Source organism: Tinamus guttatus, unplaced genomic scaffold (assembly GCF_059628265.1).
Source record: "Tinamus guttatus ecotype Peru unplaced genomic scaffold, ASM5962826v1 Tinamus_guttatus_pri_ptg001089l, whole genome shotgun sequence".
In the NCBI taxonomy this organism is placed as follows: Eukaryota; Metazoa; Chordata; class Aves; order Tinamiformes; family Tinamidae; genus Tinamus; species Tinamus guttatus.
This window is the reverse complement of record NW_028289623.1, coordinates 937,100-956,305: the sequence shown is the minus strand read 5'-3', so window position 1 is coordinate 956,305 and position 19,206 is coordinate 937,100. Positions and strand designations below refer to the sequence as shown.

Genomic DNA, 19,206 nt, shown 5'->3' with positions numbered 1-19,206 from the left:
CACTGGAGATAGAGCTTCAGTGGGAGGCCAGGTCAGGCATTTCCTTGGTCATCTCAAATGACCCTGGATGCCTTCTATCCTACTAGAGCAGCACTCGCAATAAAGCTGAGGGACAGGCAGATCCCTACAACTCAAAAAGCTGATCTATTCCAGTGGAGACCATTTATAGAATCACAGAAGGGTTGAGGTCGGAAGGAGCTTTGCAGATGATCTAGTTGAATCCCCTTGATCAGGCAGTGTCACCTACAGCACGTTGCGCAGAGCTTGTGCAGGCAGGTCTGGAATATCTCCACAGAAGGAGTCTCCAAAACCTTTCTGGGCAACCCATGCCAGTGCTCTGTCACCCTCACAGTCAAGATGCTTTTCCTCAAATTCAGGCAGAACGTCCTGTGCTTCAATTTGTGTCTGTTGCCTCTTGTGCCATCACTAGGCACCAATAAAGAGAGTCTGGGCCATCCTCTTCTGCTCTTGGCATCCTCCCTTCAGGTATTTGCATACCCTGATGAGATCACCTCTCAGCCTTCTCTTCTCCAGGCTAAAACAGGCTCAGTTCTCTCACCTTCTCCTCATAGGAGAGATGCTCCAGCTCCCTGATCAACTTCGGAGACCTATACTGGGCTCTCTCCAGTAGCTTCATGTCCCTCTTGTACTGCGGAACCCAGCACTGGACACAGGACTCAAGGGGTGGTCTCCCCAGAACCTAGTAGAGAGGCAGGATGACCTCCCTTGACCTCCTGGCAACAGTCTTCCTACTACACCCCAGAAGACCAGCAGGAGGCAGCAAGGGGACAGTGCTGGCTCATAAGCAAGCTTCAAGGGGGCTTGAGTGAGAGAAGGCACCTTTCTCTGGTTGCAAGGGATGTTTGGAGATCATCTAGTCATATGATGGTCAAGTCAATGTTTGTAAGCACCTGGGAGGCCAGCAGCAGGCACATGGTACTGCTATGGCTTGGGAGGGGGGTCACATTGTCTGTGCTCCTGGCTGGACAGCACCAGGCATTAGCAGGTCCATACATGTCTGTGAGGGTGACCGTGAGCTCTGCTCTTTGCTGAGTCCCGGGCAGGCCAGCAAGAGGCGCCTGGCTGGGCAGTTCCTTGGGAGGTCCCTGCTGGCAGAGCAGCTGCGAGGCCAGCGCTGGCCCATGGCTGGGGACGGGCTCTGAGGCCGCTCCTGTCCCAGCAGCAGCGCGGCCGGCAGCGGGGTCTGGTGCAGACACGCGGGGAGGTCCCTTGTGTGCGTGGAGCTGCCTGTGAGGCCAGGGGTGTCTCAGCAGCGGGCAGGGACACGGAGGCCATTGCGGGGACGCTGCCGGGAGGCCCCTGCTCTCTGCAGGGCTGGCTCTGTGCTGACGCGTGGGCGTCGGCTGGTGACGTCACTGCTGTTGCAGCCCCTGATAGGCCAGGCCGCACAGCTGGTTGTGACGTCAGCAGCCCCTTCCTGGCCGGGGCGGCTCTGCCGAGGAACCTGGTGTCCCTGCAGGCCGCGGCGGCAGCAGCCCACGCTGGGCTGTGCGCGAGCGAGGTCCCCCTGCCCGAGGAGCTGCTGGGCCAGCAGGAGGCTCACGGCGGGTGCTGGCGCTGAGGTCGCTGCTGCCAGAGCAGTGAGGGGCCAGCAGCAGCGGCGGGGACAAGAGGGTTTGCTGAGGGTGCCCCATGGAGGGGCTGACACCTGCAGAGCTCTGCTGCCCTGGAGAAAGGCAGCTCCTTAATCAAGAGGAGGGAGATGGAGCACTTAGCACCATGAATTTGTGCCGCTGTGAGCATGATCTTCTCTGACGAACGTAGACAAGGAGCAGAGACTTGTGGCCAGCTGCCATTGGGCCAGGGAGTCCAACAAGATCTTTTAGGCTGCTAAATGAATCCAGTGCCTAAGTGAGCATGGTGTAACAAGAGCAGCACCATTAACAATCTGTGATTGCCAGGCTGTTTGTGCTGCAGTAATTCCCCTCCCTGTCTGATGGGTGAGTTAAACTCGGCTGAATTGCACTCTCAAGATGTGGCAAGGGAAACGATGGGCACTGTCTCCAGCAGCAAGTTCACAGAATCACAGAGTGGTTAACATTGGAAGGGACGTCTAGAGATCATCTAGTCCAACGCCCCTGCTCGAGCAGGGACACCTAGAGCATGTGGCACAGGGTGGCATCCAGGTGGGTTTTGAAGATCTCCAAAGAAGGAGACTCCACCACCTCTCTGGGCAGCCTGTTCCAGGGCTCTGTCACCCTCACAGTAAAGTTCTTCCTCACATGGAGATGGAACTTCCTCTGTTTCAGTGTGCACCCATTACCCCTTGTCCTGTCTATCTCGACTTCACCAAGACTTTTGACACCCTCCCTCACAATATCCTCCTGGGCAAGCTCCGGAAGTGTGGGATAGATGAGTGGACAGTGAGGTGGATTAGGAACTGGCTGGATGGCAGGGCCCAGAGAGTGGTGATCAGCGGTGCAGAGTCTAATTGGAGGCCTGTAACTAGCGGTGTCCCCCAGGGGTCAGTCCTTGGTCCAGTCCTGTTCAGTTTATTCATCAATGACCTGGATGAAGGCACAGAGTGCTCCCTCAGCAAGTTTGCTGATGACACGAAACTGGGAGGAGTAGCCGATACCCCAGAGGGCTGCGCTGCCATCCAGAGGGACCTGGACAGACGGGACAACTGGGCGGTGAAAAACCTCATGCAATTCAACAAGGCCAAGTGCAAGGTTCTGCACCTGGGGAGGAATAACCCCAGACACCAGTACAGGCTGGGGACTGACCTTCTGCAGAGCAGCTCTGCGGAGAAAGACCTGGGTGTCATGGTGGATGATAAGTTGACCATGAGGCAGCAGTGTGCTCTTGTGGCCAAGAAGGCCAATGGAATCCTGGGGTGCATTAAGAATAGCGTCTCCAGCAGGTCGAGGGAGGTGATCCTGCCCCTCTACTCAGCCCTGGTGAGGCCACATCTGGAGTATTGTGTCCAGTTCTGGGCTCCACAGTATAAGAGGGATGTGGAGCTGCTGGAGAGAGTCCAGCACAGGGCCACAAGGATGATCAGGGGCCTGGAACATCTGCCCTATGAGGAGAGGCTGAGGGAGCTTGGCCTGTTCAACCTGGAGAAGAGAAGGCTGAGAGGGGATCTAATCAGTGTATATAAGTACCTCAAGGGAGGGAGTGAAGAGGAAGGTGCTGGTCTCTTTTCAGTGGTGGCCACCGACAGAACTAGAGGTAATGGCCACAAACTGAAGCACCAAAAGTTCCACAGGAACTCAAGGAAAAATTTCTTAACAGTCAGGGTGACAGAGCGCTGGAACAGGCTGCCCAGAGAGGTTGTGGAGTCTCCTTCTCTGGAGATCTTCAAACCCGCTTGGATGCAGTCCTGTGCCACGTGCTCTAGGTGACCCTGCGTGTGCAGCGGGATTGGACTAGATGACCTCTAGAGGCCCCTTCCAACCTCAACCATTCTATGATCTCCTGCACTTTTGACCCTGGATATCTCAGGACATGGCCACACACTGCAGTGCTGCTGTCTGGGCTTGGTGCAAAGCCTGTAAAGTGGTGCAGTGCCGCAGGATCTGCATTTTGATGCAAGCAGCATTTTGTGAGATGACCAGCTCTCTGCTCTGCAGCTGATGAAGTTGGAGAACATCCCCACAACTTCCCTTTGTGCTCTCCCTCATCTCTGCAGAATCCTGGAGAACAGAAGACCCATCCACCTGGAATTCTGTCAGAAATGTGATTTTCCAAGTCACTGCCAAAGGAAGGACTTCTTTGGGTTGCTCGTTTAAGTCTGTGGCACCTCATTCATGATGCTGTGAGCCCAGCTCTGCATCTTAGGGCCTTGGCCCTTTCTCTCCCATCTCCTGTGTGTCTACCCAAGGTCTTCACCATTCCCCACGGCCATTGGAAACGTTGATTTAAGGCCTACATGTGAAGCTCTGACATCTTGTGGAGCTGAAGGTGTCCTGGAGACTGTCTGGGATGTGGCTTTGTCCCCATGCCTCCTCCTGCTCAAAAACGCAAGGATCCAGGAGATCTATGGGAAGAGCCAACAGGAGAGCTCAGGTCCCTTGGGGCCGGGTATTTTCAGTCATAGGATCCCTCTACAGACTCCAGTGAATAATGTCACCCACAGAAGGGAGCTCACAAGGATCCTCAGTGAATGGGGCTCTGGGCCCAAGGACAAAGCGTATTTACCACACACAAACTAAACAACAGGCATGTGCAGTAGTACTGTTTCAGCTCTCCAAAATATGCCTGCAAGCTTTTATTACTCCCGTTTTAGATTTCCCCTGGAGTAACAGAGCTGTAGGACACAGTGTGGCCGCGCTGCTGTAGCCGCCCGCAGAGCATCCCCGTCGCTCTGGCTCTCTGCTCGGCACTGGCCCTGTCTTAGGGCAGCTCTCAGTGCCTCGCGGCTCGGCAGCAGCACAAGGCTCTGCGCAGGGCTCGCAGCGCTGTCCTGAGCCGCCCCGGCCGTCGCGCGGGAGCCGCAGCGGGTGGGAGGGCACTGGTGCCTGTGGGGGAAGGAGAGCCGTGGGCGAGGGGCTGCGCAGGGCAGGGCGAGCGCCTGCCTGTCCCCACACCCCGGGCTTTCCCGAGGCTCCTGGCCTGGGCATGGCAGCCCCAGGGCGCTGCCTGCTGCCGGCCTCAGCACCGATCGCTGTCCCAGCACGGGCTCGCCATGCCCAGGAGGGCTCTGCCCTTGGCTCCGTACCTGCCTCTACCTCTGGTGAGTGCCTGAAGGAAGACGGCGGCGTCTGCTGCTCCTGGGGCTTGGGGGCAGCCTGCGTGGGGAGAGCAAGGACACAGAGCCGTGTGGTATGAGCTGGCCATGCTCAGGGTGCTGCTGCCCGGGATGTCCGGGGGAAGGGTTTGGCACGGGGGCTGCTCCGAACGGCTGCGAGTCCCCAGGGGAGGGAGCGGGGGCTGTTCGGCAAGGGGACAAGGTTGTCTTGGGGCTGTAGCAGCAGGGCCGCGGTGCGGGCTCCGATGGGCGTCGGGAGCGGAGGTGGCTGGTGTGTGGCACAAGGGGGCTGGGTGGGTGGGTGTGGAAGGGGCTGCTGCTGGGGCTGCCCCTTCCCTCCTGGCTTCATATCCGTGCCCCAGGATGCAGGGGACAGAGGGCATGGCAGCCCTGCGCCTTTGGCTCCTACAAAGGGACAGCAGGCGGTTTCCCCGCGGCAGACAGGCCCATGGGTAAAGGGCTGGGGGTGGCAGCTTCCGACCACGCGCAGGGGAACACGTGGCCGGGGGCAGCTCTGCACAGCCCCCCTGCAGCCCCCCAGCACTGCTCACATGGAGGCTCCCTTTGGGGGTGTCTGCTGATGACAAGCTCCCCGCTCACCTGCTGAGGAGGCCCTCTGGGCAAGGCAGAGCCGTCTGACCCGGCACCTTCAGGCAGCCGTGTTCCGACAGGGGGGCTGTCGCTCCCATCACAAGGGCCCACGGCCAGGGGAGAGGCCTCTGCCTCCTGCTCTGTTGGAACTGCTGGAGTGGCAGCTGCATTTTCCACAGCGTCCTGGGGCTCTTTGAGTGCCAGGGGAGCGTCGGCCATTGTTCTGCTGGTGTCTGATGGAGCGACAGATGCATTTTCTCCCACATCCTGCAAGCCTCCAGCCAGGGGAAACGCTGCTGCCTCGGCTCCATGGGGCAGTGCTGGGGTGAGAGGTGAGCTCTGCAGGTCACCAGCTGCCTCCCTGGCAGCGTCTCGTTCCTTGGTGCTGTTGGAGCCAGACTGCTCCGTGTGGCACATTGGAGGGTCTGCCAAAAGGCTCCTGAGGCTTGGTGTGACCCAGCGCATGCACACGGGGTTGTCCCTCTCCGTCTGGTCCCATTGCAATAGCTCTTCCTCAGCCTCCTCTTCCTCATCGCTCCACTCCACTCGCTCCACATGCTGCTGTGCTCCCACCTCATGATGGCCCTTGGGGGCATGGGCGCACAGCCGCTCCAGCACCTCCCACTTGGAGCTCGCATCCTTGAGGAGCTCCACTCGTGTCAGCTCAGGTTGCCACAGGTTGTGGAAGGAGTTTCTGGCACAGAGCTGAAGGGAGACAGGGGGACTGGTGAAGGGAGCTGGTTTTCCACCAGCAAATGCCCCCGTGGCCATGCCAGCCCCAGGACAATGTGGCTGTTGCAGCAGGGCACAGTGGCTGACCTCAGCACAGGGAGTGTTTCCAGGTGCCCCAGCCCATGCCTTGCACTCACCTCCTTGGGACGAACATTCAGGCATCCTGATGCTGTCAGGCAGAAACGTTTCCCCTTGGCCTCCAGTTCCTGGCCCTCGCTCTCCTTTGGGCTCAGCTCCTTCCTTTCAAGGCTGGCCTCTCGCAGCTGTGCCAAGCTCTGTCCAGTGCGCGCCAGGCAGCTCCTCTCGAGCTCCTCCAGCGGCTCCGTTGTGACTGAGAGCACGGACAGGTACTTCGCTGGGTTGTCTCTGTGTATGCGCTGCGGCGCGTCTCGAATGCAGCAGAGGATTCCCAAAGGCTGCTGTTTTGAGGCCTGCCATGCAGGTTGCCCCCGCAGTGGCACCGGCCCGTAGCCACTGCCCCAGGAACGTTGTGTACCGGCCGCCAGGACATTCCTTTCTCCTCGGCAGACACTGCTCTCGCCATGCTCTGCGCTCTCCCTCTGGGCTGCTCGCACCATGGTGTGTGCCAGTGTCCTCTGCAGCACTGCTCCCCTGAGCTCCCAGCCATGGGCCGCACTCGTGTTCTCCGAAGGGCTCAAGGCTGCAGACACGAGTGCTAGGAGTGCGTCCAGCCACTCTGTGGCAGGGGATACACAGCTGTGTGGGGCAGGGCTGCATCTCTCGTTGCTCATTTCCGTGCAGACCTCTGCGAGGATGTTGTCAGCAAGGGCAGCAGGCTGAGGCTGGGAAGCTGACATGGACTCCAATGGGGCCATTGCCCGCTGGGAGCTGACAGCGATGGCCCTGGCAGAACTGGCTGGTCCCTCTGCAAAGTGGGGGCTGCTGATGTTTGGATCTTTCAACACCTCTGAAACCCCTCTAGCCATTTTCTCCCAGCATAGCAGCTGCTCCAGGCCAGAGGAGGATGTTCCTCCTTGGACATTGTCAGAGGTGGCCACTTGCCATTCAAGAGGCTGCACATTTCCAGCATGGGCCACTGATGTCTTGCTTAAAGACCAAGAGAGAACCTGTGTTCCTGGCACAAAGGAGGAGTGTCCTGGGAGCTGCTGGCTTTTCATAGGAAGAGTTTTCTTCCTGGCACCATCTTCTGGCACCATCCTTGTTTTTCCCAGCACACAAGGCCCACGTCTGGCCTCAGGCAAGCAGTGGCCGTGCTCTGGAATTGCCCAGTGGGGAACACCAGCATCTTGCTTGGCTTTTTGAAGGGCAGGCAAATCAAGAGGCATGGAGTCTTCCAGTCTCTTCCCGCACTCCAGAGACATCACAGCACCCCCAGCAGCCCCCAGCACTTCCCTGGCAGCAGCTTCCCTGCAAGTTATTGCCACTGTCTCTAATCCTTCCATCACCACGTCCACCAGTCTCCTGGCCACATCTTCCGTATCGATGGCGTTGGTCTTGCACCTGCCAGAAGCTCTGCAAGGCTTTTCTGGAGCAGGCAGCTTCTTTTTCCCTGCAGATCCTGGCGTTTTACATGCAGGAGCTCCCAGGCCTCCATGTGCCTGGCTGGCTGCCCTGGCAGTGTGCGTTGGTTTGGGAGGCAGATGTGGCACCTCCGCTCTTAGCCCAGCCCTGCTGGGCAGGGTCTCCCTGAGCATCACAGGAATCTTCTTGAGAAAGGCAGCAGAGGGATGAACAGCTTGCAGGGTGGAAAGAACGTCATTGACAGTGTCCTCTGCCATCTGCAATGAAAATGCACAGGGGAATTCCTGATGGCCTTTGCTCCACCCTCCAGCCTTCCGCATGGAACCTTCCTGTGGTCCCTCATGCCCTCCATGACCTCAATGCTCTCCCACGCACACAGGTGGCTGCCAGCCTGTTGCCAAAGGCTGGGAGAGGCCTTTGGAGAGGGCTCGTCACTGCGGGGCAGGCACAAGATCGGCACATGGAGCAGCACCGTGGCCCAGCGCAAAGCCTGGCCTTGCAGAGTGCCGTGCAGAGCACGCGCTCCTGCTGCTCTTCACTTCCCGCCTGCTTCCCGGCAGCTCCACGCAGTCAGGCAGGGCCTTTGCCGGCCTCACTGCTCAGCTCTGTACCTTTGCGATGGCCTGATCAGCATCTTCAAAGCCCTGGGGGTCAGACAGCAAAGGCCGCCTGTCCTTTTGTGGGGACGAAGTCAGGGTCCGCCTGCATTGCCTCGCTGCGTGCGGCTCCCGCTTGCCCACCTGCAGGGAGAAGGAGGCACATGATGGAGAGGGTTGTGTTGCTACAAGCAGCCCCTGCGGCATGGGAAGTCCCAGCCCCATGTCAAAGGGAAGCTCATGGTCGAGCACAGCCCAGCTACACGTGGTCCAAAGAGAATCTCTGGCCCTCCGCACAGGGCTCCCAGGATCCGTACAGGCCTTGGAGCATCCCAGTCATGCTTTGTGTTCGAGAAAATCCCCACAGCCAGCAAGAGCAGCCCCTGGCCAGAGAAGGTCACACCTGGCTGTCTTGCCCCACCATGCTTGTGCTCTCCATGCAGCTCCCATCCCTGCTGCTGGCTTCCCCCTCTAGCCCCAGCACTCACCTTCCTTGTGCGCTTGCTCCTGGCAGGATGCCCATTGCTGGGCTGGGAGCAGGCGTTCGCCTGCCTCTCTTTCTCCATCTCCAGGGCACTTGCTGCACCTGGGGACTTGCTGCTCTGGGGACCAACACGAGCTGCTCCTTCTGCTGGAGCTTCTCTCCTCAGAGTGCGACCCTGAGGGTGGTGCTCTGGCCCAACACAGCCTTGGTTGCCATGGGCATCGCCCCATCACAATGGCCTTGGGGACATGATGCCACCCCCATCACAAAGCCCTGGCCGTTGCCATAGAGACTCCCAGGGGTATGTCCTGGTGGTGGCCAAGGGCACCCACATCTCATCTCAGTGCCTTAGTGGTCAGCAAGGGGAGGCCTTTTGGGTCCCTGTGCCATAGTTTGGCCATCCTCATGGATTTTTATTTGGGAGAGCACGGCCAGTGCGGCCACATGTGTGTTCTGCCGCTCTTTTTGGCACAGTGGACACCATGCCTCTATACCGGATCCCATTTGGGCTCTCCAGTTCTGCAAGGAAACAAACAAATGGGAGGGACTTCAGCACAGGGACAACAAGTTGGTCAGGGGCTGGAGCATGGGGCAGGTAAGGAGAAGCTGGAAGAGGGATGTTTGTTCAGCCTAGACAAGAGAAGGCCAGGAGAGATCTTCATGCTGTGCACAAATACCTTGTGGAGGGCACAGAGCAACAGGATTTTCTTGGAAGGCCACAGCAGTTGCATGGGAGGCAGCAGGGAAAAGATGGACAATGGAAAATTTTCAGCGTATGAAGGATTCACAGATTTTGGTGCTGTGAAATCGAAAATCTTTATACACAACTGATAGAGCTCCAGACCCTGGAGACAGCCCCCGCCCTGCCCAGCAGGATGCAAAGCTCCCCAGAGGATTAAGGGGGGAAGTTCCGTGTGGGAAGATTATCCTCTACCAGCACAGGCTCCTTCTCCTGCTGGGAAGGTGCTACAAGGCTCAAGTCTGCTCACGGATCTAACTGTGAGCACATTTCAGAGGGCACTTTACAAAAGGAAAGGCAGAGCAGGCATTTCTTGAAAGAGTAGGTTGACACATCCACTTACAGCTGCAGCACAGCAGAAAAAACTCTTTTGGAGCCATGGGCAGGGGTCCCTGCTGCACATGACACATTCAACCAGGGCAGAGCAGAGTCGCGGAAAAGGGAGGTGAAAGAAGGGAGAGGGAGGAAATACGGGTGTTTCCTTGAAAAACGGGAAGGATTTGGCTTAGGCAAGCCTCCTATAACCTTTGTCTTTCTTTTCCTTCCTTGGATAAGACTCCCCCAAACGAGTTAATGTCCAACAGCAGCTCCTTCAGTGAGTTCCTCCTCCTGCCATTCGTAGACAGGCGGGAGCTGCAGCTCTTGCACTTCTCGCTCTTCCTGGCCATCTACCTGGCTGCCCTCCTGGCCAACGGCCTCATCATCACAGCCGTAGCCTGTGACCACCGCCTCCACACCCCCATGTACTTCTTCCTCCTCAGCTTCTCCCTCCTCGACCTGGGCTCCATCTCCACAACTATCCCCAAATCCATGCACAATTCCCTGATGCATACCAGAACCATTTCCTACTTGGGATGTGTTGGCCAGGTCTTAAGTTTTACTATTTTCATGTCAGCTGAGTAGTGTCTCCTCACAGTCATGGCCTATGATGGCTACAATGCCCTCTGCAGACCTTTGTACTACAGGACCCTCACAGGCAGCAGAGCTTATGTCAAAATGGCAGCATCTGCCTGGGCTAGTGGCTTTCTCAATTCCCTCCTGCACACTAGGAACACATTTTCTCTGCCACTGTGCCAAGGCAATGTGGTGGAGCAGTTCTTCTGTGAGATTCCCCAGATCCTCAAGCTCTCCTGCTCAGACTCCTACCTCAGGGAAATTGGGCTCATTTGGGTTACTGTCTCTTTGGCCTTTGGGTGTTTCAATTTCATTGTTGTGTCCTACATGCAGATCTTCACTGCTGTACTGAGGATCCCCTCTGAGCAGGGCTGGCAGAAAACCTTTTCCATGTGTCTCCTGCACCTGGTTTCCCTCTTGATCAGCACCACAGTTTTTGCCTACCTGAAGCCCCCCTCCATCTCTTCCCCAGCTCTGGATCTGGTGCTCTCTGTTCTGTACACGGCGGTGCCTCCAATGATCAACCCCCTCATCTATAGCATGAGATACAGGGATCTAAAGAATGCACTGAAGGAACTAGTTCAGTTGGTGCTAGAAATAAGCTCCCCATCCTTCCTAAAAAGTGGTTTCTAATGCGTTTCAGATAGTTCTGTGCTTTGGGAATTCTCTCTGTGTTTATAATGATTTCTTTTTACATAAGGTTTTTAATTCATGCTACTTTGCCAGAAGCATGAACCCACTCTCTCTCATTGTCATATCTGCTGTAGATATGTCTGTCCTTCTGTTTCTGTGTCAGTCGTGCTTCACTCATATAAAAGTGAATTTCCTCAGGACAATGCTTGGAGACTGGCCTCTCCTTCCAAAACTGGAGTCTGTATTGTGCTCAGGGACTTTAACCCCCACAGAGTCTGTTGCTCTTCTGGGGCTCTCCAGGGACTCCAGGCAATGGTCTCCTAGATGATGTGTTAGGAAATGTGGGCTGCATTCAGTTTTCAGCTGTGGGTGCTCAGAGGTCCTGCAGGTGGTGAATGGTCAGGCTGTATCTCTCATATGACAGGGCTGGAGATGGATATGGAGCTTCCAGGAGAGCACAGGACATATCCAAGGGCACCATGTTCCTGGGAGTGAATGGAGCTTCAGAAACTCAAGGGGAGCCACCCAAATGGAAAGGGCAAAAGCAATGAATGTGCAGGCTAGGGAGAGCTCTGTAGTCCCACAAGAGGCAGTAGGGACCCAGGAGGCCCAGGGAAGGGAGCCTGGAGAGTCACTGAGGTCACCTTCAGTGTCAGTGTTTGGCTGCCTGGGCAGCTCCTTCCTGCCGGCCTCAGTGCCTGTAGCCAGAGGAGCAGCCGGCCCTGCCCAGCCTCCCTCCCAGCTCAGAGGCCAAGGACGGCTCTGCACCAACCCCAGCGTGGTACAAGGCTGGGGTCAGCAGGGATGGTGGGGGGACAGGGCAGTGTGGGCTGTCATGGGGACCATGTCAGAGGGACATTTCCCCAGGGCTGAGCACCCTGCCCTGGGTGCAGTCTGTACAGTGGAGCCAGGGAGCCGTGTGTGGGTGCAGGGATAGGCACGCATGGAAGCCCCCATGTTCTGCTTCGGAGAAGGGAAACTGCCAGGAGCTCTCCCACCCCTGCCCCATCAGCACCAGTGATGGCCAGCCCTGCTGCTGCACCCACACTTTCTTGGTGCTGAACTCAACCACGTCCCCAAGCTGCTCCTTACAGCTGGCTGAAGGGGCACCCATGGGGCCTGGCCCAGCTTGCTTAGGCTTTCCTCATACGATAGATGCTCCAGTCCCTTAATCATCTTTGTCGCTTTATGCTGCACCCTCTCAAGAAGCTACATGTCCCTCTCGTACTGCAGAGCCCAGAACTGCACACAATACTCCAGGTTAGGCCTCACCAGAGCTGAGGAGAGGGGGCAACATCTGCTGGCAACACTCCTCCTGATGCAGGCCAGGATGCCATTGGCCTTCTTGGCCACGAGGGCACATTGCTGACTCATGGTTAACTACTTGTCAACCACGATTCCCAAATGCCTCTCTGCGGAGCTGCTTTCCAGCAGGTCAGCCTCTAATCTATACTGGTTTCTGGGGTTATTCCTCCTCAGGTGCAGGACCCCGCACTTGTCCTTGTAATGAGATACTGGGCAATATTTCTAAATGCCTTTGCCTCTGCCTTTTTTCTCCTCTATATTGCCCTATTAGCCTGGAGCTAAGTAACGAGATCCCAGTGTACCCAAGGGGTATGTGCTGGTTTGAGTGCCCTGAGCTATCTGATAGTCTTAGTGAGTATCGGAATGGCCCACCCTTATGCTTGGCAGGTCTGTCCTTAAAGACCTGCTGGCTTTCCTGAGCTCTGATGTCCTTCAGAGCTGCCTCCCCTGGAATCCCCCAACAGGCCCCTGAACAGGCCAGGAAGTCGGCTCTTCTGAAGCCCAGTCTCTATTCTGCTACTGTCCTTCTGCACTCCCCTCAGCATTAGGCACTCCAGATTCTCATGGTCACAGTAGGCAAGGCAGACACTGACTATCCCATTCCCGATCAATTTGTCCTTGTTTGAAATGTCCAGGTACCAGAAAGCATCATCCTTATCAGCCCATCTGGCAGCTGTGCAAGAAAGTTCCCCTTAATGCCCTCCAAAAGCCTCCCAGACTGCTTGCAGCCTGCAGTCTGCCTTTCCAGGTTGTGACAGGGGGATTAAAGTCTGCCCAACTAGAACCAGGGCCAGTGATCCACAGACTTTTTTTATACTGCCGAGAAATAGGAGAGCTCCCTCCTGAGATGTTCACCCACAAGCTCTCACTTCAAACCTTGCCTCTTCCAAGGAAGAGCTCCACACATCCAATCTGCTCCTTCACACAAAAGGCATCCTCCCTCATCTTACATTGATCACCATTCCAATGATCTTTCTGGCCTGTGACAGCTTGCACATCTTCACATGCTCCTGCCTCTACTTCAGGCAGCCTACACTTGCATGTATTTGGGCTATAGAGCTTCAGCTGTGGCACAGAGAACAGAATGGTCACAGAGAAACCTGTTACCAAGAGGCAAAGACACTGCGTGTGCAATGGCCCAGTTCAGAGCAGAGCCATGCCGTCATATACAGCAGGAACAATGCAATGGTGGAGGCAGCTTCCTACTAAGAAAGTGAATCCAGCAGTGTCTGAGGCCAGGAAGACACAGAGCTGGGCCATTGAGAAACAGGAGGAAAGGGGCTTCTGCCTGAGGTGACTCTGTGGTTATACTGGACCTATGACAGACTTCTTGCACAAATCTCCAGGAAGGACAAGATACCCCTGACGATGTCCATGGACCTTGACAGCCTGTGATCCAGACATGCTGAGTTCCTCATTAGCCCAGTCCCTGTTCATATAATATGATGGACTGAGCAGAAGTTGGGGGGAGGAGAACAAAAAGGGCTTGAGAGTGTAAAGAATCTCAAGATACCTTGGTGGGATGTGCCTCTCATTTATGCAGCACACATGGATGTAGACAGGATGGACTTTCCCTGCAGACAGTGCTGGATTTCATTTGTTTGGGTTCAGGACGGAACCCTAGGATTCTCTGCAGCACTTGCCCAGCAAGCACTCCAAAGGGGATAGTTACCCTGTAGGTCCAGTCTGCTAGAGACATATGATTGAGCTGGACAACCCAGGCATCTGACAAGGCTCTTCCAGCACTTTTCAATGCCATCAAATCAAGTGTCTGCACTGAATTACAAGAGTTGCTGGTTAGTACTGGAATCTTCCTATGCCTCCGCTGGAGTGAGGGGGCTCTAGTTGTATTTGGCACCAGGAGGTCATTTCAGATAGCCGAGACAATTCCCCACCTGATCCTCACCTCATCCTCTAGGATGATGCAGGTCCCCTAGTGCCTGCATGAGAGCAAGCAGACACTGACACCACATCTGTGTGTGGCACATCTGCCTTGGACCACATCTGTTTCTTCAGCTGTCACCAGATATCTCTGTGTAAGCGACTGACTCTTCCATCTGCAATGATTACAGTGGGATCTTAGACAGAGCACACATGCACACCTCTGTGTTGTGCTCACTTTGTTTTTGGCAAGGGGAATCCCACCGATGGTGTCTGTGGAATTTACAGGAATAATCTGAATATCACTTCAGACCCAGGCCTGGGGGTCTGAATTCTGTAATGCCCAGTCTGGTTAATCCTAATCAAAACCTGAACCATGTCTCAGTGAGTTGGATTTTGTCCCATCTAGGTGTCCCTGTCTGGTTGAGAGATGAAAATCATTCTTCCAGAGTGGGACATTCACAACTTTCATAGCTCCTCAGCCTCTGATGAAATAAATTGCAATGTTGGAACCTCTCTCCACTCACGAGACAAGGAAAACAGATGATTATTTTAGTTTTCTTGAGGGAACATTCCCCAGGAGGAGGGGGACGAGGGACAGAGAAATTGGTGAGTTCAGCTGGACCTCTGCTCCTGAGCGGGGCCAGGCTCCTGGGACGGAGGCAGCTCATGGCAGCCTGGCAGCACTGCCCAGAGACAGCCGAGTGCAGGAGCAGCTCCTGTGCCAAGAGCAGCAGGGCTGCGGGCACTGCCTGCTGCTGCGGACAGGGGAGAGAAGGCAGCGAGAGGGGAACGGCAGTGTGGAGCGGGAGCAGAGCTCATTGTTGGGAAATCTTCACAGCCCTTGAAACAGTGAGTCTCTGTCTGCAGGGCAATGCTGCTGAGTTTCCTGGAGGGGGTGCCTGCATCCCAGCCAAACCATGGCTCATAGGATTTTTAATGGTCTCTTTCCTGGAGTAAACAGGACATAGCAGGAGGAGGAGATGCTTCAGGGCAGGGATTCCCTGACACATGGTCAGAGGATCAGGGTATGCTTCTCTTGGGTATGCCACTTGAACACAGGGCTGTAGGGCTGTGAAGGCAGGGAGTGCACCAAGGTCTGCGTGGGGCTGTGATTCAGAGCAGTGTCCCTGTACCTCATGGTGCTGTTTGCCCAGGGCAGTGACTCTGCCACCTGTGAGGGTCAGCACACAGCCTCTCCAGGGAGCTCCCTGTGGTGCTGTGGGGAGAAGCTTTGGGTGGGAAGAGAGATCCCTGGCAGGGCAGGTTCTTTCTGCCTTTGAGAGGTGCTGCAGGGGTCAGGTTCTGCTCACAGCTCCGGCACATGCGCAGGACATGTCTGAGGGATCCTTTCAAGAGGAAAAACAAGAGAAGAGCTTTTGAAGGAGAAGGAGCTTTCCTTCAGGTCTCTGCACTTTCCTAATTTTGACAGGGAGAATGAAGGAACAAGTTTTCTGTTTTGGCAATAAGCTGGGAGTTGTAAACCTTCACTCTGAGAGATTAGTAGGTCTGAGAAATGTCAGTGAGCTGCTTCATCCCCACTTTAGTCTAAAGGCAGCATCAGCATCTTCTTTGCAGCATCCTAGGACTTTGTGTGACCTGCTCATTCCAACCTGCAACCACAGAGCTGGTCCTGGACATTGCCAGAGGTTTCTGTAGGGCAGAACGGAGCACCCAGTGGGTGACATGGGATCTTTGAGCAGTGACAGGGACAAGACACTGGGACAGAGAAAGAGCTGCCAGCAGTGACAGCTCCAGGCAGCAGAGATGGGCAGGGAAGGAGAAGGAACCGCAGGGCATGAGACTGTGGCTGAACTCTGCAGCCAGAGCTGTGGCAGAGGAGAGGGGTGTCGCTTTGGTGCCTCCCCACCAAAGGGCTGAGAGGGGCAGTGCTGCAATGTCCCCCTCTGCAAGGTACCATACCCTGCTGGTAAACTGAAGGTTTTCCAGAATGCCTCTCTGTCCCTCTCCTTGCCTCCCTTGGCAACAGGGTCATGGTGTTGCTCCTTAATCCTTCTCCTGTCCATGCTGCTCCTGTTCTTGCTCTCTGCTTCCTGTGCTTGGGAGTATTCAGCTGCAGTTCAGGGACCAAAGCTACAAGTAGTGGAAAAGAGGGATCTCCAAGGGAGTGAGGTCTCCACAGCTCCATTCTGTCCTGTGGAGCTCCAGGAAATGCAGTACAGGGAAATGAGTTGACTGTCCCTTAAGGAAAGTCCTTCTTAAATTCTCACAGTCATTTGGCTGTTACCCTGTGGTGTCCTGCAGGCTGCCACCTGCCCTTCAGAAAGCCTCTGCTGTCTCATGGCATATCTGTGGTATCCCAGTGACCTATGGGGAACCTATGGAAATACTGATAGTATGGAAGTGATGGTGGGAGGCTGTAAATGGGCAGCAGAAAAGGCTCTTTTGTGTTGTTTGCTAGAAGGGGAGTGTGGAGACCTCCCTCAGGTGCATGTAGAAAGGGTCAGAATGGGCACTCTGAAACCAGACTCTACTCTCAGCAGGGGCTGCTCTCTTTTTAGAGTATCATCATTTTCTACCTAGAAGAGGCATGAGCCTCAGAGATCCGGGAATGAGACAAATAGATAAGAAAACTTTATGAATTTGTTTATTTTCCTTTTAAGAGTGTCTCCTAACTTATCTCTGTCTGTTTTTTGACTTGGTGAGTCTCCCATATGTATGGGGAGGAAATGTCCAACAGCAGCTCCCTCAAAGAATTCCTGCTCCTGCCATTCGCAGACACACGGGAGCTGCAGCTCTTGCACTTCTCGCTCTTCATGGCCATCTACCTGGCTGCCCTCCTGGCCGACAGCCTCATCATCACAGCCATAGCCTGCGACCACCGCCTCCACACCCCCATGTACTTCTTCCTCCTCAACCTCTCCCTCCTAGACTTTGGCTCCATCTCCACCACTGTCCCCAAATCCATGCACACTTCCCTGAGTAACACCAGGGCCATTTCCTTACTTTCAGCAGAGTTTTCTCTCCTCACAGTCATGGCCTATGACCGCTACGTTGCCATCTGCAGACCCCTGCACTATGGGACCCTCCTGGGCAGCAGAGCTGGTGTCAAAATGGCAGCAGCTGCCTGGGCCAGTGGCTTTCTCAATGCTCTCCTGCAAACTGGGAACACATTTACCCTGACACTGTGCCAAGGCAATGTGGTGGAGCAGTTCTTCTGTGAGATCCCCCAGATCCTCAAGCTCTCCTGCTCTGATTCCTACCTCAGGAAAGTTGGGTTTCTTGTTCTTAATACCTGTTTATTCTTTGGGTGTTTCACTTTCATTGTGGTGTCCTATGTGCAGATCTTCAGAGCTGTGCTGAGGATCCCCTCTCAGCAGGGCCAGCACAAAGCCTTCTCCATGTGCCTCCCACACCTGGCTGTGGTCTCCCTGTTTCTCAGCACAGGTGCATGTGCCTACCTGAAGCCCCCCTCCATCTCCTCGCCATCTCTGGATCTGGTGCTGGCTGTTTTGTACTCGGTGGTGCCTCCAGCAGTGAACCCCCTCATCTACAGCATGAGGAACAAGGAGCTCAAGGATGCCATTAAGAAAATGATTTCGTGGACCTTTTTAAGCAGCTGTAATTTTTCCAGATCTCTGCACAAATGACTCTGTATCCCGTAGTGGTTTGAGCATTGTTTCTTCATGTTATTTTTATTATGACTTTTACTAGTGATAATAATTGTTATCATTTTGCTACACAACTACTTGTATTCATTCCCATTTTTACGGTGTCTGCTCTGTCTCACCTGACACCCTAAATTGTGTCGAATGCTGGACAAGGACTGGCTCCCTAACAGTATCTCTGTAATAAAGTAATTTCTATCAGTACAGTGTGTGAAAGCTGGGCTTTTCCTCCAAAGCTGCTGTCAAGAATAGGCCCAAGGACTTGCACCCCTCAAGGGTCTGCTGCACAGGATTCTTCATGGGTTCAGCAACACAGAGTTCAGGATCATGTAATGATTTTTCAGAGACAAGGGCTGGTTTGGGAATTCACCTATCAGAGTCCAAGGATAGTGGAGATGCTGAATGCTCATGGATTTACACATGCACAGCTTTCCTACGTATTAAGGCACAGTGCCAGATGGCTGTTCTCATGGAAGGGAAGCTGGCGGTGTCAGGAGAGCACAGAGATCCTCCTGGGACAGCATATGCCTAGGATGGACTGTGAGTAGAGCCTCATAAAGGGAGAGGTCCTCAAAGATGGAGTTTCTTAGAGGTAAAGCACTGGGTATGCACAGGCAAAAGAGGACTCTGCAGTCTCAGGAGAGGCAGTGAGGACTCACCTGTCAGGAAGAAGGGAGAACGGAGAGCCCTCTGGGTCACCATCTATCAAATACCAGAGGCAGGATGTATAGGCACGACTGGACACAATGAGCACCCCTGGAAATGCTCTGCCGTCCAGGTGCCCTGGAGTGTGCAGTCATCTGCAGTCCCCCAGAGGGATTAGAGGTCGTGATACCCATTTGGTACCCATGTCTGTTTGGAAGGAGTCTCAGAAAAACAGATTCCTTGACCCTGCTTTTAGGGAGCCCTCTGGAGATAAGGATCCAACACCCTGCTGAAGGCAGGTCCCAGTAGAGGAGGTATCTTTGGGCCTTTTCCAGTGAAATTTAGACCCCTGTGAGTCCTTGTGCCATAGCTTGGCCTCCCTCATTGATTTGTATATGGGAGAGTGCACCAGGAGGGCCACTGCCTCATTCTGCCCCTCTTTTTGGCACAGTGGAGACCACTTCTGCTTACCAGATCTCATTTGGTCTCTCCAGTTCTGCAAAGGCACTAAGACGTGAAAGGAAGTCTAGCACAGGCACACCAAGATGGAGTGTGGAGCAGATAAAGAGATCCCCCTGGGAGAGCGAGGTTTGTTTAGCATACACCAGAGGATGACAAGGGGGATCTTCATGCTGTGCACAACTCCCTTGTGGAGGGCTCAGAGCAGCTGCATTTTCTTGGAGGGACACACTAATGGCATGCGAGGCAACAGTGAGAGAAAAAGAAATGGACAATGGGAAATGCTTCTTAGATGTTAAGAACAAATCTTTTTTGTGTATGAGCATGATTGAATTCTGGCATAGGAATCCAGAGAGATTCTCAGATCTCTATCCTTGCAGAAAATCCAAAGTTCCCCAGAA

The 19,206-nt window shown here is 54.9% G+C and overlaps 2 protein-coding genes across 2 annotated transcripts in view; both read right to left on the bottom strand.

Annotated features, from left to right (window-relative positions):
- The window catches only part of LOC148590796 (uncharacterized), a 37,023-nt gene extending 30,408 nt beyond the window's left edge, over positions 1 to 6,615 (bottom strand). Inside the window, exons 1-3 of the mRNA XM_088538588.1 lie at positions 6,175 to 6,615; positions 5,315 to 6,010; positions 4,685 to 4,754 (exon numbers count right to left, since the gene is read on the bottom strand). Coding sequence (XP_088394714.1) covers positions 4,685 to 4,754; positions 5,315 to 6,010; positions 6,175 to 6,615 — 1,207 coding nt within the window. The remainder of the gene's footprint in view (positions 1 to 4,684; positions 4,755 to 5,314; positions 6,011 to 6,174) is intronic.
- Positions 6,616 to 6,713: 98 nt separating this feature from the next.
- Positions 6,714 to 7,860, bottom strand: LOC148590795 (uncharacterized). The gene is made up of 2 exons (XM_088538587.1): positions 6,877 to 7,860; positions 6,714 to 6,734 (listed from the first exon to the last, which is right to left on the bottom strand). The coding sequence occupies exons 1-2, from the start codon at positions 7,858 to 7,860 to the stop codon at positions 6,714 to 6,716; spliced, it is 1,005 nt and encodes a 334-aa protein (XP_088394713.1).
- Between the last annotated feature and the right edge of the window lie 11,346 nt (positions 7,861 to 19,206).

What these genes read in the sequence shown, in the direction of transcription:
- LOC148590795 (XM_088538587.1), bottom strand. Translation starts at nt 7,860, where the DNA reads ATGCGGAAGGCTGGAGGGTGGAGCAAAGGCCATCAGGAATTCCCCTGT. An exon ending in TCGCTGTCAGCTCCCAGCGG is followed by an intron (nt 6,735 to 6,876) that starts GCAATGGCCCCA and finishes CCCCTGCCACAG; the next exon opens with AGTGGCTGGACGCACTCCTA.